The 16,340-nt window shown below is 45.9% G+C and overlaps 1 protein-coding gene and 1 non-coding gene across 4 annotated transcripts; one reads left to right on the forward strand and one right to left on the reverse strand.

Annotated features, from left to right (window-relative positions):
* Positions 1 to 1,764: 1,764 nt before the first annotated feature.
* On the reverse strand, positions 1,765 to 11,285 carry LOC102148027 (uncharacterized). 3 transcript variants are annotated; one of them, XR_011440461.1, is made up of 4 exons: positions 10,622 to 11,285; positions 9,551 to 9,923; positions 5,550 to 8,595; positions 1,765 to 4,780 (listed from the first exon to the last, which is right to left on the reverse strand). It is a non-coding gene; the product is annotated as an uncharacterized protein (transcript). The 3 variants fall into 3 exon arrangements; XR_011440462.1 differs by lacking the exon at positions 5,550 to 8,595 and having other exon boundaries at positions 10,622 to 11,279; XR_011440460.1 differs by lacking the exons at positions 1,765 to 4,780; positions 5,550 to 8,595 and having other exon boundaries at positions 9,363 to 9,923.
* On the forward strand, positions 6,052 to 14,470 carry POU2AF3 (POU class 2 homeobox associating factor 3). The gene is made up of 5 exons (XM_005611555.4): positions 6,052 to 6,190; positions 6,643 to 6,737; positions 10,724 to 10,778; positions 12,184 to 12,413; positions 13,800 to 14,470. The coding sequence occupies exons 1-5, from the start codon at positions 6,163 to 6,165 to the stop codon at positions 14,169 to 14,171; spliced, it is 780 nt and encodes a 259-aa protein (XP_005611612.1). The 5' UTR covers positions 6,052 to 6,162; the 3' UTR covers positions 14,172 to 14,470.
* Positions 14,471 to 16,340: the final 1,870 nt, after the last annotated feature.

A 16,340-nucleotide genomic window follows, 5' to 3' on the forward strand; every position in this document is an offset into this window, starting at 1 on the left:
GATATTTCCCACAAGGCTTGGTAACAGTGTCCCAAAGCCAGAGTGACAAAAGAACTTTGCATTAATAAAGAGAATTTAGAGCAGTAGTCAAATCTGGAGGGAATAAACTCCCTTTTCTTTCTACTGAAAGTCTTTTCATATTCATGTGTCTAAGTTTAACAAAATCTCCTACTTTGGGAGAAAAATATAGTGTTCTGCAGTGTCATTTGCATACAAAAGCCTGCCAAAAATCTTCAGTTAAATATTCAGTTTAAAACTTTAAAAAGAAACCTATTCTATTCCCTTTATTCTGGGTGCTCAGTGACTTTAAGAAGGTCAATGACAAACTAAAGGGTTTCTGAGCTCAGTGGCTCAGAGATCTGAAAAACTATAACCTATGAGGAACTAGAGAAATTACAGACGGTGAGCCTCAAAAGGAGAAGGCTTGAGGTGGAGGACAGGGATGGGCATGACCTCTTCAGGCTCAGCGCTGGGCCCGCTCAGAGGAGATAATCAGTATATGCTTGAATGAATAAATGAATGAATGAACCAATGAATGAACCAAACAAACAGATAATGGAGAAACAGTAGTGTGGAAGTGGGAAAACAGCTATTCTGTGTTCATCACAGAGCAGTTGATGGCACAAACCAAGACTTATCTTAGTATTCTTAGTGCTCCATACCATAACTGGTACATAGTTGGTGCTCAATTAATACACAATTGTATTTGGGCGCAATCAGTGATCATTATATTTAAAGCAGTCCAACAGGAGAACAGGCTGCCTTACAAATAGAGAGCTCCCATTTCCTCAACACAAATGTACTACGGGCCAGGAGCTCAGCTAAGCAGTGGAGGAAGCCAGAGGCTGAACGACCACCAGCAGGGATGTTGTAAAAAGACCCCAAGTCTCTCTCAGCACCTCAAAGATCCCTTCCAGTATCCACACACCAGGACCATAGGTCATGTTTTTAAGCAAGTGGGCCTGTTAAAGCCTGTTGGAAAGCCCACAACATTTTTTTCACTTTTATTAAATCCCCAAAATGATTATCAGGACTTCAGGGCAGACACCTTGGAGATGACAATGTCCCCAGCAAGAGGAAAGAATTCCCAGGCTGTGAAGCACAAAGTGGAATTAGCATCATAAATTCACAGGTCACCCTCACCTCTAGCCAGCCTCTTCCTCAGGGTTCTGGTGTCTCCAGAACACTCTCAAGTCAATGGGCTGCACTGCCTTCACATCCTCACATACCCTGAGAGCCAGACTAACAGCTCACCACAATGTTTTCACAGGCACAACATCGACAAGTCTGTCTGCATAGCTTCCAGGCAGTAGTTTTCTAATGGTAGTCACAACTCACCAGTGAGTCATCAAATTATCTTAGTGACTCCCAAGCAACATATACTTTTCATAAATACAATGAAACGGAAAAGATGGAATAGAACAGAATATATCAGAGTGCCTCATATACATAGGTGTGGATTATTCATGAAAAGTTTGTTTTATAAATATAAAATATAGTTATAGAGACAGTATGTGAACATATACAATGAATTTCCTACTGTGGGTTGAAGCCCAGTGAGTTTGAAAGCCTCTGCTCTAAGACATCAGGAAGACAACACTACTTAAGAACAAGGGTTTTAGCGTCAGAGTTATCAAAGTTTGATTCCCACTCCTGCCATTTCTGTGTTCGATAATCTTGGGCATCCTGCTGACCCCTCCAGGCTTGTTTCCTCATCTGCAAAATGGGGAAGCTATACAATACAATACAGTGCCTGACATCCAATAACCTCTCAATAAATGACAACTTTTACCAGTCTCCTAAGAGGAACATCCAACTCTGTGGGGTCTCAGTGTAGCCCTGGTTGCTCCAGGCCTCCTGACACACGCAGACCTGTAAGGAGGATTCACAGGCCGCATTCAGAAAGGATTCTCCCTTACCCCCACCAGCATGGCATTTGGCTCTTATGACTCTGCTGGGGTTTTGCAATTACAGGAACAGCAGGAACCCAAACTCCTTAATGTTGGGCTAAAAAATAGGAAGTTCTTTCTCAAAATAGGGCTCAGGCCATGGGAAACCCAGTTTTCTATAGTTGCTGGCCAGCAACCACTCTAGAACATCCATCCCAGCAGCAGGGACCAACATAGAAGCCCCCAGAACTGCTGCAAGGTTCAGGCAGAGGCTCCTGGAGGAAGGGACAAAGAATTCTTCGCTGTCCCTAAAGACTTCTAGGGAGCTGACCCAACCCCTGCCTGCCCTTCCTACAGGGCAGCCAGTCATCAGCATCAACCTCAACGATGTTGCCAAGGGACCTCAGTGGCCTCCCTCTGTCCCTGCCCATCTCCACGCAAAAGGAGAGGCTTGGAAGGAGATTAAGCCTGAAAAAATGAGATGGCACCCCAGAACAGGGGGAAAGAGACGCAGAAGGGGCCAGAGAGAAAAAAAACAATGCAGACAAGAGATGGAGGAAAGCAGTGACAGGAAGAGAAACAAAGAAAAAGAATCTCGGAAAAAAATAAACAGAAAGGACAAAGAGGGAGATTTTAAAAAGCAAACCCCAAAGTAAGCGTAAAACAAAAAGGAGGACAAAAGAGAAAAGGAGTAATGGAAGAAGCTAGGAGGACAAAAGAGAAAAGAAGTAATGGAAGAAGCTAGGAGGACAAAAGAGAAAAGAAGTAATGGAAGAAGCTAGGAGGACAAGAGATGTCCCCAGTTCCACGTTGCTTTGCTCACTGTCCCTTCAGGAGGAGCAGTGCCCAGGCAGGGGAGGGCAGGGAGGAAGGACAACTCCCAATGTCCTTCCCCTCCTCCCAACTCTGCCTCAGGCCTGACGTCCACCAAGAAAACTCAGGACACAAGCTCAGGGACCTTTGGGGGAAAAGGCTCCAGAAGCTGACAGATTCCAGCTGGGCTGGAGACAAACACACCCCATCCTGCCCTCCAATGGCAGGTACCACTCAGGTGTTACCAGCTCTCATCCCCTCCCTCAGAGACATGGCTTCAGGGGCCAAGCAAGCCTTATCCATCACAGACTCTGGTGTCTTGTCACTCTCAGAGACCCCTGTTCTCCCATCTCCAAATGCTCCACCCTTCATTGGACACATTGGAGGGCATTCAGGTATTTTTCTGGTGGCCCATGGGGCTCAACTCCACTTTCTGCATTTCAGAGAACTTAGGGAACATAGAGCAGAGGCCTCTAACCATCACCTGGCCTGGCATCAGGGAAATGTCTTGGCTTATTTGCAACAGACTCTGGTGTCTTGTCACTCTCAGAGACCCCTGTTCTCCCATCTCTGAATGCTCCACCCTGCATGGGACACATTGGAGAGCATTCAGGTATTTTTCTGGTGGCCCATGGGGCTCAACTCCACTTTCTGCATTTCAGAGAACTTAGGGAACATAGAGCAGAGGCCTCTAACCATCACCTGGCCTGGCATCATGGGAATGTCTTGGCTTATTTGCAAAGGGAACCCCACCCTATCTCTCTGCCTTCCAGGGCTGCCCCAGCCCCTTGGGGGCTAGGAGAGGATTTGGCCTGGTACTTGCTCCCTCTCTAGACCACTCCTGTCTTCTCAAGCACGAGAGAGGCAGAGCAAGTGCTTAGAGAACATAACCCAGTACAGTCCCGGTCACTTGTGACAGGCTCGGGCCTGGACCAAGGGGGCAGCCTGACCTCACCTCCAAGTATGAAGGCTGGAACACAAATCCATGTCCTTTCAGCTAAAATGAGTAGGAGGCAAGCTTACCACTGTTTCTAGACACACGCTCCTGCAACAAAAAGGCAGGGATGGCTCTAGAGAGAGGAGGAGGAAAGAAGAGGGAACTTCCCAGCGAAGAAACACCAGCCTTAGAAAATCTGCGAAAGGCTAGGCCCCACGTGCATCCCCAGCTCCTTGGGGAGGAGCAAAGGGTCTTAATGGGCAGGTATTCTCTGTAGAAACCCCAGCGTCTGGGGTCCAGACCGAAAGTGGCACAAAGGGCAGGGAAGCTGGCACGTGGCCAGGCGGGGCCAGAAGGAGACGAGGTCCAGAGCTAAGGCCCCTGCCGGGCCTCCGGCCTGCAACCTGGGCCCACATAACTTTCTGACATGCCATACCTACTGGCTGCCATGTTCACACCCCAAAACCTGAGATTTGCCCTTAAAATGGAGATTGGGGATGTGGGAATCAGTGTGACTGGCCAGCCTGGCTCAAGTGGTCATGAAGGGCAGCCGAAGTCCCTCAGGGCCCCCGGAGTTGCCTTTGAGGCAGAAATACAGAGCATCTTTGAGGACTCCTGCTCTGCCTGTGGGAAGGTGGGAAAAATGCTGAAAATACAGTAAAAGCAAGGGCCAGGACCCAAAGGGGTCTCACTCCCTGTTTCTCTGGACTCTCTGTGGGGTGCCTGTGTGCAGGATTTCTGCAGAAGATAGTCCATTTTGTTAAGCCTTTGAATATTCAAATTGAAAGTATCGCGCAATCATTGATTGTCAAATCATGGGTTTCTAGAGGTTTTAAATACTTGGCATGAGGGGGAAAAAACTCAAACCTATACCCGAAGGTATAAAACATTAATTCTGTTTGTCTCCTGCTCCAGGAACCTGAGTGCAGCTGGATGCTTTGTGAAACTTTAAAAATGTTGCATCTCTGCTTCTCTCCTTGCACAGGAGCCCTCCTAGGCACTGAGTCCCTGCAGCTGCAGCACCCAGCCACCGGCCCAGCTTCTGCTGACCACGATGTCCGGTAACTCTCGGCTGCTTCTCCCTGGGTGGGGTCATGTGGGCCAGGGGCGTTTCGATCCCGGCGTATTTCCACAGCTTCTCCTGCACAGAACAGAGAGGCACAAAGTCAGGGCATGCAAGGATGAGCCGGGGATCCTGAGAAGGCCCGGGCCACTCTGTGGCCGCTCCCATTCGGCACCTGCTCCCAAGGGCAGAGGTCCAGAGGCCCAGTTGGCCACTGCAAACGTCCTTGTACCTCGGTCCCCCCACCCGCCCTCCCCCTTTGCCAGAGGGGTGACCCTGGGGCTTTGAGGCGCGGACTCTGCGCGCCCAGAGGCGGCGGCGGGGGGAGCTAGAGGCTCACGGTGAGCCCCGGACGCGAGCAGGGCGGGCCGGCAGCACACGGCTGAGCGCTGGCGGTCCCTGTGGGACCCCGAGCCGCGCCCGCTGTCTGCAGAGCCGCTAACGAGGCGGCAAGTCGGGGGACTGGACCGCGGAGAGGGCGCGGCGCCCTGGCCCTGAGGGCCGGCACGGGATTCCCTGTGTCTGGGCGACGCCTAGAGCAACCTCCATTCCTGGGGAGACCCCTAGCTCCCGGAACCTGGCCAGGGGGGCTCCCTCCTGTCCAGCTGCGGTCTCCGCAGTGACCAGGCGAGGCGCTGGCGGCCTGGCACTGTCCCCTAGCCACCAGGCTGATCGCGCGGCCGCCCCAAGGCGCGGGGCCCGGCCCCTCCCCGCGCCATACCCCCAGCGCTCACTCCAGGGTCGAGGTCAGGGCCGGAGTCGCACTGGACTCCTCCGGCCACCCCCAACCTGGGAAGCTCGCCCGCCCGGCCCGGCGTGGCCTGGCGGCCCGGCCCAACCTACTCACTGTGGCTCCGCGGGCCCGCCCGAGGCTGCGCTGCCCCGCTGCCGGCGCGGGGCGTCCCTCCCCGCCGACCCCTCCGGCCCGCGCCTGGACTCTCTCGCGAGCCAGGCCGGTTCCACCCGGCCCGCCAGCCCCGGGGGCGGCCCCTTTCGGAGGGCGGCCCCCAGACGGAGGCGCGATCCTCGGGAGCCCGGCCCGGCCTCCCCGGAGCTCGCGCTGTGCGGACTCGCCTCGGAGGCTCCCTGCGCGGCGGAGAGATGCCTGCCCCAGAAAGGAGGGGGTGGGAAGGGAAGAGAAGCAGGGAGAGCAGGAGCCGGGCCGAAGGCGGGAGGAGGAAAAGATGGAGAGCGAGAAAGGCGGAGAAAAGAGGCGAGGGAGAGAAGGCAGAAGGCAAAGATAGACGGGATGGAGGGAGGGATGTCCTCGGGCCTGGTCCCTTTACTGGGTTTCGTCTAGCAGGTCCCTCACCGGCCCAAGGACAAGGCTCGCCAAACTGCACCTGTCTGCTGCCAGCCCCAGGGCTGGCTTTCAGACCAAGGGCAAGTAGAGGTCGGAGCCTCCCCAGAAGCCACACCTGATCTGGTGGATAAAGAAGAGGCTCCAAGCTTGCACATGAATGAGAGCACCACGGTGGGGTGGGCCAGGTCAGCTGCTTCAGATCAGAGAGGGGGTCCCTGCTCCACCGCCCAGCCCCTCCCCAGGTCCATAATACCCTCTCCCAGGCCAGCGGCTGGGCCCAGAACACCGGGTTCCCCTATCTTAGTTAGCCAAGATGGGGAAATCTCCTAGACTGGTGTCCACATTCCTGAGCAGAAAAACCTGTGTGCTATTGGTCTAAGGATAGGGCTCAGCCTGGGGAGTGTGGCCCCACAGATTTCCAGAGGTTCTGTTCCCACTGGGGCCCTGAAACCTGCCCTGCCTCTGGAGCTTCATCGTTTCAAGTTTGAGAAATTTGAGTTTCTTTCCCACTTGTCTTTTAGCGTTCTCTTTGCATTCGCCAAACCTAGGAACCTGGCCTCAGGTGCTATAGTCTATAAAGAGGACCTCCAACTCCCAAAACTTGCACTTGACCACTGACTCAGTTGCTTTTCCCCAGAAAAACCAAAAGTGTACCAAGGTGTCCGGGTGAAGATCACAGTGAAGGAGCTGCTGCAGCAGAGAAGGGCGCACCAGGCAGCCTCAGGGGGAACCGTAAGCATAAACCCTTCTCTTACTACTCAACTCCTTCAGCCTCATTTAGCCCTGGGTCTGGGAAGGTACAGGAGCCCACCTGAGAACCCAGTCACCATCTCCAGACCTGGCCTTCCTCACTGTTCTTATGACTTCTGTGCCCAGCTTCATCCCACTTCGTCATAGGAAGCCTCAAAGAACAACTGGGGCATGTTGTGGGGCTCAGAATTTGGGAGAGCCCAGTCCTCATATGATCATAGTTGAGTATCAAGAGTTTGTTGGTCCTGTGCAGGGTGAGGAGCAGCCAGCAGGTAAGGAGGTTGTTCTTTTGTTAGGAAGACAGTGTGTGTGCCCTCATATAGCCAAAGAAAATCCTCCCAGAAACCCATTTCATTTTAGGGAGCCCTTCAAGGAAGGAATCTCTGTGGAACACCCTCCCCCTTCCCTCCTCATTCTTCAGGAACCCAGCCTCTGAGGTCATTTATCTGTAAATCACCAGGCATTGAAATTCCCAGCAGAAAGAGCCATGTATCTGCAGAGGAGACAGCTCAGGATATAGAACCACCTCCTTATGATGTAATGAAGCCTTAAGCAGTTTCAGTTATGACGAGATGGATCTGGGCAGTCACAAGGGTACCTGTCACTTTATATATGTGCTAAAGCAGATAGTACTGCCAAGATCGCTCAGGGCAGCAGCAGAACCAAACAAACTAGGTAAGGTTATCCTCTGATAGAGGGCAATTCATCGTACAATTACTTGTGGCTTGGTTTGGGTGTGGATGTAGGATATGACACATGGGGCCCATATTGCCAGTGTTAGGATTGGTTTTGTCTCCAGCTTATTGGCATCTGCCCCACAACGGTTTTTGTACCTGATGCTGTTTATGTGCAATGCATGACTTCATGAAATGGGCCTTTGTGGGAAGAGGCTACTGATGTAGGGGCAGTGAGCACAAGTTCTAGAACCAGTGGGCCAGTTCTCGGCTCCTCTGTGGTGTATATCCTCAAATTACTCAGTCTCACTTGCCACGGTTTCTTCATCTTTAAACTGGAGATAATAGGATTCTGTGAGGGTTAAATGAGTTATTGCATAGAAAGCGCTCAGAAGATTTCCACTTAGTAAGTGCCCCAAAAATGTAAGCTATCATTATTATTATTTCTGAAAAGCAACTAAAATAAAATTACAGCCAAGGATTGAAAGCCAGCTCTTCAGTAATGTTCATTCACAGCCTTTGCACAGAGTGTAGAGTTGAGATCAGGTGTGAGTTTGCCATGATAGGGCATGTACCCGCACAAATTGTACATTTGCTGGAGAAGTGATTACTTCTGTATGCAGAATTTCAGTTAACACAATAAACTTCCTTCCTTTTGTAGAGGGTTTTACAGTGGTCCTTTTAAAGTGCTTGCACACACTCTATTTCATTTAGGTCTTACAACAACCAGGGGTGGTAAGCAGATCAGAGATCTATTACAGGTAAAGTTCAAAGTCTTGCAGTTACTCGTGGTAGAGCTAAAAGTAGGACCAAGGTCTTTTCATTCTTAATAGAAAAAAACTTCCCACCTATTGGTCCCCTAAATTTATCTTTCTGCAGATCCAGCTGTGCTGAGCAGGAGTCTGGTAGCCTCAACCATCGACCTCTTCAATTCAGAGATGGTTATAAAAGTAATAAAACCAGGAACAAGGGAACTGGGGAATGCTTCTGGAGCAAAAGCAAAACATCAAGATGTTCATAACAGAATGTAATCTTTCGTTAAGGAGCTTTGGTACATGGTAGAATTCTGCTTCAGCTGCACCTGGAGAAGTCTCATTTGGGCATGGCGATTTTATTGCTGTTGGCCTCTTCCAGGGTGGTTTGGCTACTGTTCCCTTGCTAGCTAGCTGCAGGAATGAAGAGCAAGGGTCAAACATTTCACTCGTGGATCTGACCAGTATCTGTTCCCTAGAGCAGTTTGACTTATCTAAGTTTTTCCAAATTTCCCCCTGAGAAATAATAAAGCAGCGCTTATGAACCAGTGCCTTGCAGGAACATGCAGAGCAAAGCCTGCTCTGCTTGGCTTCCTGGAAGATTCTGTCTGCCCATGCCCTCACAGGCATGTAGGAGTAACACAGATGATTTAATTACAAGAGCCAGATGTACAATCCCTCACTGGGAACGATCAGAAGGATCTGGATTCTAGGAAAGCTGTGAGGGTACAGTCATAGGCAAGGATGGCAGATCCCAGGGTATGATGTCTGCCTGCTTCTTGGTGTAGACCTTTCTGGTTTAACAGAGAGGATCTCCAATTTGTTCGATGGTTGAAGGACCCCTCTGGGAAGCTTTAAGCCAAGGAGAGAGTTAATTTTATCAAATATACAAAGTGAGAAGAAATTTATCTTAGCCTGTTATAAAGTCAGAGTAAGTATCCACAATCTGAAATTTTAAGAAGGCAATCGTGAATGGAAGTTATAGATTGAGACAAATATCAGGGTCTTAAACAGTGCCAGGAGAAACACATGCGTGCCAGATTTGTAAATTTGATTGAAAAACTTATTTCGGCCAGATCACCTTGCAAACAGTGCTACACACACACACACGTATACACACATACACACAATTCTTTTACCTTTAGGATGAAAGGAAACTTGAGTTAGTACTTATCAAAAGATATAATTTACCCTTTTTTATTATTAATTTTTTTCAACAGTCTTGATGTGTTTTTATAAATTATAGATTGTGGATTTCTGTGCTGTTTGAAATCTAGGAAAGAGGTGCATTTCTTTGTATTCTTGGAGCAAAGCAGAAAGTGAACCCATGACTAGAAAGATCATATCTAGTAGAATATCGTAAACATACCTGAGGGAGATAACGTGGGGAGGCAGACAAACAGTCCATTCGGGGGAGGAATGGGGTTAATGAGCGCTCTACAATGAAGCAGATTTTTTAAAACCCACTCCGTCCAAGTACTTTAGCTCAAGCTGCAGCCAGATATTTGCATAAAGAGCTGGTGAAGGATTCCAGCTTCCTGGTTCATGACATTACTGCATGGATCATTTTCAAAATTACCACCTCCTGTTTCAGCAGTGGCTGACTGTGCGGTCTCCCAGTGGCTAGGTGTACAGGAGTAAGTAGACCCTGTAACCCAGGAGAGGTGCGGGGAGCTGGGCTTCCCAGCACAGAATCACAGAGCACTGCTGGTCCTTTAAACTTTAAAGCCACCACCTCCAACCTAAGGGGGAAAAAAATTCCTCAATTACTCCGTTAGTACAATTATCAATTCAACTGGAAGATAAAGGCTGCCTGACTTTAAATAGTTATAAGGAACGGTCTCATAAACTTCAAGTATTTAAATATAGTAGTGAAAAAAAGCAACTTTTATAGAAAATAGTAAAAAAAAGAAAAAATACAAAGAGTTGAAATATTTCCTGACCTTTAACTAGAATGTAGATAGGCTCCAGCTTACTGGTCACAGCTTTAAGAAAATATTTTTCACTTTAGTATTTCATGGCTAGTAAGAACATGTGAATATTTTGAGCTCTCCAGGATTCATAATGTTAGGAATTGTGTCCTTTTAGGAAAACAAACTCCTGGAGCTAAGCAGCCAGACTTTATGTGAAAATTTTGAGGAAAATAATTGACTAAGTTATAGATAGTTGGGATTAAAGTGTTAGTTCTTATTAATTTTAAATTAAATTGCTTACTAGAAAGGCTCTTTACTGAGTTTTCTCAAACTGTCACATTTCTATGTAATATAAAAATCATTTAAGTTAATTTTTTATCAAAATTAATAACCTTTAAAATTTAAATGGGAGAATCTGACATTAGGAAAAAACCCCCAAGCAAACATAAAAATTGCATCTAAATAAAATATAACGTTGGTTGTATTTAACAACAGTAAGTCTTTTCAGAAGAAAGAACCTGGCTTACCTTAGAGTAGAAGGCGACATAGTTCACGTCAAGATGTCTTAAGTTTCCCTTTATGGAACTTTTAATTCACTTTGCTTTATGGTCCTATTCTTGCTTTGGCAGCTGTCTGGAGGCAACAGTGTCCAGCTTTCAGACCCAGTTGCACCATCTCCTGCAGGTCAGTACAGCCAGTGTTACAATTCCCTCAAAAACTCTCAAAGGTCCATCTCGACAGTCTCTCAGTGCTTGATTTAGGGCTTAAGAGAGGCACCACCATTTAATTGGAATCCAACCAATCAGAAGGTGAAAAAGGCATAGTCACTCCAGATGCAAACCCAGCAAGGAAACAAATGCAAAATTTTGTCCTCCTTTCTGAACTGTCTATTCTCTGCTCTCTACTCTACCCCAAGAGTCCGTTCTTCACGTTTATTCCAGGTCCTCATCTCCAAGTACCTAAGCTTGATTAAAAGATCAGAATTGTTTTCAGAAACTTGTTATCTTTTTTAGTGTATTATGAGATGGAATACAGAACATTCTGAGATCCTAGAATAATGCCTTTCCTCTTGTTCATTTAGTTTCTAACCGACAGAGGCTTCCTTCTCCTTCTTTTCTCTCTTCCCTGAAAGCAGTTCAAACAAGTGTAAATTTTCTCAGCCCAATACGAATAACTCTATTACATAAACACTCCTACCTATGCCACTCAGCAGCTAAGAGTTTAAGGAGGTCATATGTAAGGAAACCTGTGCTTGTGGGAGCTCCCCACTGAATGTGCCACTTTAACTTAGCCTTAACGGAAACCTGAGACTTCAAATAATCTAGCGTTCTGCCGTCCCTCTGATGGACACACTCTAAACCTATCTTCTTTGAGCACTTACGGATAATAATCACAAATCAGGCCTATTAATACCAAAATGGAAAAGGAATCATGTTTTCAGAATTATTCTTGTTTGGTATTTAACTCATATTAATTTTATTATCATGTTAACATGTTTACTAAGAAAATATTTTTGCTTTTTGAAATTTAAAACAAGTAATACTTATATATAGTCTACATTCCTGGTTTCCATTTTTATAATTTGTGTTGCCATTTGTATCAATCCTCAAATTTTAAGTAACTAAACGTGAAAAGTTTAGGTAAGCAATAACCCTTAATCAAGAGAATTCTTTCCCTTGGCAGCAGAACTTTTCCTAAAGCTTCAAACTCTATCAGCTGTTTCTGAGAGATTCACTTGAACTCCAAGATAAGCATTAGATGTAGATGCTTTATAGTCCAAGAAAGTGGAGACTTGAGCCTTTATTTGACTGTGACAGTTGGACACAGGTTGGATCGCTGTTCTTTTGTTTTTGCCCTGGGCCAAATTTACAGCCAGTTTCCACATTATTAACCAGATTCATTTCCTTGAGACTTGAATTAGCTGAGGCAACTAAAAACTCGGAATTGTTTGCCTGTTTACTTTTTGAGAACTTCTTAAGCCCCCCTTTCCCCTAGATGTAGTAAATATTCAGAGTGTAGGCTAGAACTCCATTCAAATCCATAAGTGCCATTTATAAACAAAAAATCTGTTGTTTCCTTTCTCTGCTAGGACTGTGTTTTGAGCCTGAGCCGATTTCTTCCACGCCTAATTATTTTCAACCCCGAGAATTTTCCAGTTGTGTTTCTTGTGAAGAAAACCCGAGCTGCCTCGACCAGATCTTTGATTCCTACCTTCAGACGGAGACACACTCGGACCCTTCGCTCAATTCCATGCAAAGTACTCCACACTATTTCCCAGACAGCTTCCAAGCTGCCCCTTTCTGCTTCAACCAGAGCCTGGTAATGTATCTCAGTTCTTTACAAAACCTGATTATTGCTTAATGCTTTGTAAGAGAGTTTGCATCATCTCATGAGAAATCACAGAAATACTATCAACAAGGAAATTATCTAGGACACAAGCAGACAGCTATTTAGAACTCAGTGGAGGTAGAAATAGCCACACATTGCAGGGCACAAACCTTTGGATACACACGTGCAGTAATTATGATTTCCCAAGTCAGCTACGCCCAAGTAAGTTGGTGTGTGGCAATAAAAAGGCTTCCTGGCAATAGTCATTTAATGTGTATAAAGTTGTAAAGTTAAGACATCTACTTATTTGGAAATCACTAATTTAAACAATGGCCCTTGCATTTTTGAGTTCTTGAAAATGGAATTAAGGCTGTTTCTACACAGTACCAAGCTGTCATTCTGATAAGGGGTTTTTGTTTTATTCTGACACTGAACTGGTTCGACTAACCGGTTGTTTTATCTGCAACAGGCACAAGAACTCATTTGGGTCTGAGATGGTTGGTAAAAAATGAAGCCCAAGTACTTGAAAGAATTTGGCTTGTCTGTTCCTGATGGACCTCAAATGTTTGAAAGTGTGTTATCCTTTAAAATGGAGTAAGGGTTCCAGTAGCAGAAGTCAGTTGTTTTAGGTAGTCACATAATTTATTTTAACCTTAAAAAGTAAATTTAAAAAAAATGTAAATTCTTTTTTCTCTTTGTTTGTCAAAAGTCTGTGTAGGTACCAGACTAAATTTTAAGGGGATAAGAAATTAACTGCACAAGAGTATGCATACAGGGCCCCAATCATCCAGTTCTCTTCCAGCTTCCAAGTTAGGCTCTCTCAGGAATAATTGTAGACCCACCAACTTAAAAGAAAGCAGAAGGCACCTTTCTCTTCAGGGGACAAGACTTTAGTGACAATAAGAGTAGTTTCGCATCCTGGAGTCTCCTAGACACTGGATCACTGAGGATCCCAGTTCTACCTGAGTGTGTTCCCTTCGTCCTCCACAGTCAAGGGTGTGGAGAAACATCCACGGTGCCACCTGCAGCTTATATTGTGGCACACAGCAGGATCTGATGTGCAGGTGACTTGCAGCACAATGGGATTTTGTGGTTTAAGGACAAAGCATCCTATTAAGTATGGTTATAACAAAGGAAGCCAGCAGAGCAAGGCAATTTATTGTTGGGAAAGAAATAGGTAAATAGAGAATGTGGTGTCATGAAATCACGTAGTAAGCAAAGAAAATTACTTCTGCAGACTTGGGTTGGCTTGGGTTTTGTTGTGTTTTTTTCCTATCCCTAGTATTCTTACCCTGAGTTAATAAATCCACTCTATTCAGTTCTTTTAATCCTGTCTAAGTTATCAAGCTCTTTGTTCCTTGGTTTTTGTTTCTCTAGACCCCAGAATCGCCTTCGGATTCCTCCACTCTCTCTGGTTCCTTAGACTGCAGTTACTCGCCGGCTCAGCTACCTTCATATGCTCCAGAGAATTACAATTGCCCCCCTTCTCTGGACACCAGAAACTGCGGCTATCCTTCAGAAGACTATTCCTACCCTCTCTTGCCCTCACATGCCCAGTACGACTGCTTTTCCTCGGCCGCCACTTCGGTCTGCTACTGTGCGTCCTGTGAGGCAGAACACTTGGACACCATCAGAGCGTCAGAGTATTTTTCCTATCCCAGCACAGACTGTGTGAACTTTGCTCCCTCAGCAGCAGGAACCAGTGATTTCTATAAGAGGGAAACAAACTGTGACATCTGCTATAGTTAATAGAGATTACATTCATTTGGAACATGGCATGTGTATATCTATTTTTCTACCACACCAAATGACAACCGAGATGTGCGACCTGTTAACAAAATATCCAAGCACAGCTTACGTGCCACCATTTTCAATTTTCTGATGCTAACTTAGGCATTAACATGAAGTCCTCAGACCTGGTCATGATTCCACTCCTACTTTGTATGCTGATAGTTAAAATTTTTGTAGGGAATACTCAATTGTTTTACTTTTCTGTGTAACGAACAAATTCTAATTTTTTTACTAATAAATAATTTTGTATTATTAAATGTTGATTTATTTTTTAAATTTTCTAGTGGTAGTTTCCAATTGGTTTTAATATCCGTTAATTCTAGAAATCACTAATTACTCTGTGGTAGTTTGATCTCACTTATTCATGAATTTAAAATTATTTTAATGTGATGGGATGCCTTAGGTCCCATGGCGACGGAGTAGACATAGCTGTGATGGCTGAAAAATGAAAGTCAGCCTCACCTCTAAAGAAGGGCGTACATCTTGGAGCAACATCACAGAATGATATTTATGAACCATCAGTCTCTCATACCTAGCATTAGTCAATGAAATGTTAATATGACCAAAAAGCACATCTTACCTACAGCAATGTTAACTTGTAGATAACTCTTTTTCATTTCCAAAGTATTGTTTTGTAAACTTTCTGGGCAAATACTTGATCTTCCTTCTCTTGAGAGCTGCCATGCAGGCGATGTTTGGAATTCGTTGTTACCTTGTATGTGAATTTCTGCATTAGGTCCTTAAATATGCATCCCTCGTACTTACAGATTGATTTATAGAATCGACCATGTTGTTTACAACTGAATTTCAGCGTTTACTTCCTCTGATTAATCTATTTAAACGAGCCCAACCGTCTTTCAAGATGAAAAAGGAGTTACTTAAGCTACCTATGCTAGACTATACTGTCAAACCCTATTTGCGGAGGGCATCAAGGCACAGGACTTAGTGCCTGCAGTAAAGTCTAGGGGGCATTTCCCATGTCCCAAGATTCAACACAATGGCAGCAATACCGGTACCTTTGGCACTGGACACTGCTACCATTTTCTGAGCCCTTCCTGTGTGCCAGAATTGTCTCAGGGCTTCTCACACATCTCATCTAATCTTCACAACAACATTGCCAACAAAATGAGGAGTCTGAGGCTCAGAGAAGTTAAGTCACCTGCCCAATGTCACTCAGCCAATAAGCCCCAGAGCTTGGGTCTGAAGGACACCAAAGCTATGCTTTTTCCTCACTCTCTGGGGGTGAAAAGTCTGAGCCACCACTTGTGAAAGATTGCTCAGGAACCTGAGGAATCATTTCCCATTAAATGCCAACTTCCTCATACACACAAAGCTGTGTCCTCAACTCAACTAGTCAGAACTCGCCAGAAGGGCTGAACTGTCCACATGACATAAAGATGCCAAGCACAAGAGCTGCCGTAGCCCCCCATTTGGGGGCCGAGGGGAAGAAATTGACTATCTGCCACTTCAACAGGCCCCCTTCTATCAGGAGACAGATATGCTTTCAAAAAGACACCATCTGATTGTCCCCTCCCTGGGGACTCCACTAAAGCTTGGGCAAACAGGACGAGTTGCAACCTGCCTCATAGAATAGATGTGCCAGAGACACAGAACAATTACTACCTTTCTGAGATGCCAATAAAACTACGTTTTTAATAGTTTCTAACTAAATTGAAACTGGCCTGGTGTCAACAAATATCTGTTCACACAAACCAAAGCTTCTGCTTACCCTCCACCCCACCCTCAGCAGCTGTCTCAAAAGGACAAAGAGCAAAGAACACAAAGATGTCCAGTGTTTGGCACCAAAATATCCCTTTCCTGGCCTGGATGCCGTTCTTTCTTTCTTTCTTTTTTTATCCCCTACTTCCATCCTCCGCTTTCTGAATCAGATCTCTTGCAGCTCTAAGAGAGAACATTTTCCCATCTCCTTGTTTGTTTCTTGTTCTTTCTTCACATCGCCTTAGTTTTTGCCTAAATCTAGTATGGAAAAAGATTCATAAAGGAAGGTGAGACAAGGGCTTATATAGCTATTGTGCATCATAATGAATAACTCCACCTTAAAATGGCCTTTAAGACCTTTCCAGAAATTTGGGCCAACAGGTCACCTGGCACACTATGAAGTGGATG

This window comes from Equus caballus, chromosome 7 (assembly GCF_041296265.1).
Source record: "Equus caballus isolate H_3958 breed thoroughbred chromosome 7, TB-T2T, whole genome shotgun sequence".
Lineage (NCBI taxonomy): Eukaryota > Metazoa > Chordata > Mammalia > Perissodactyla > Equidae > Equus > Equus caballus.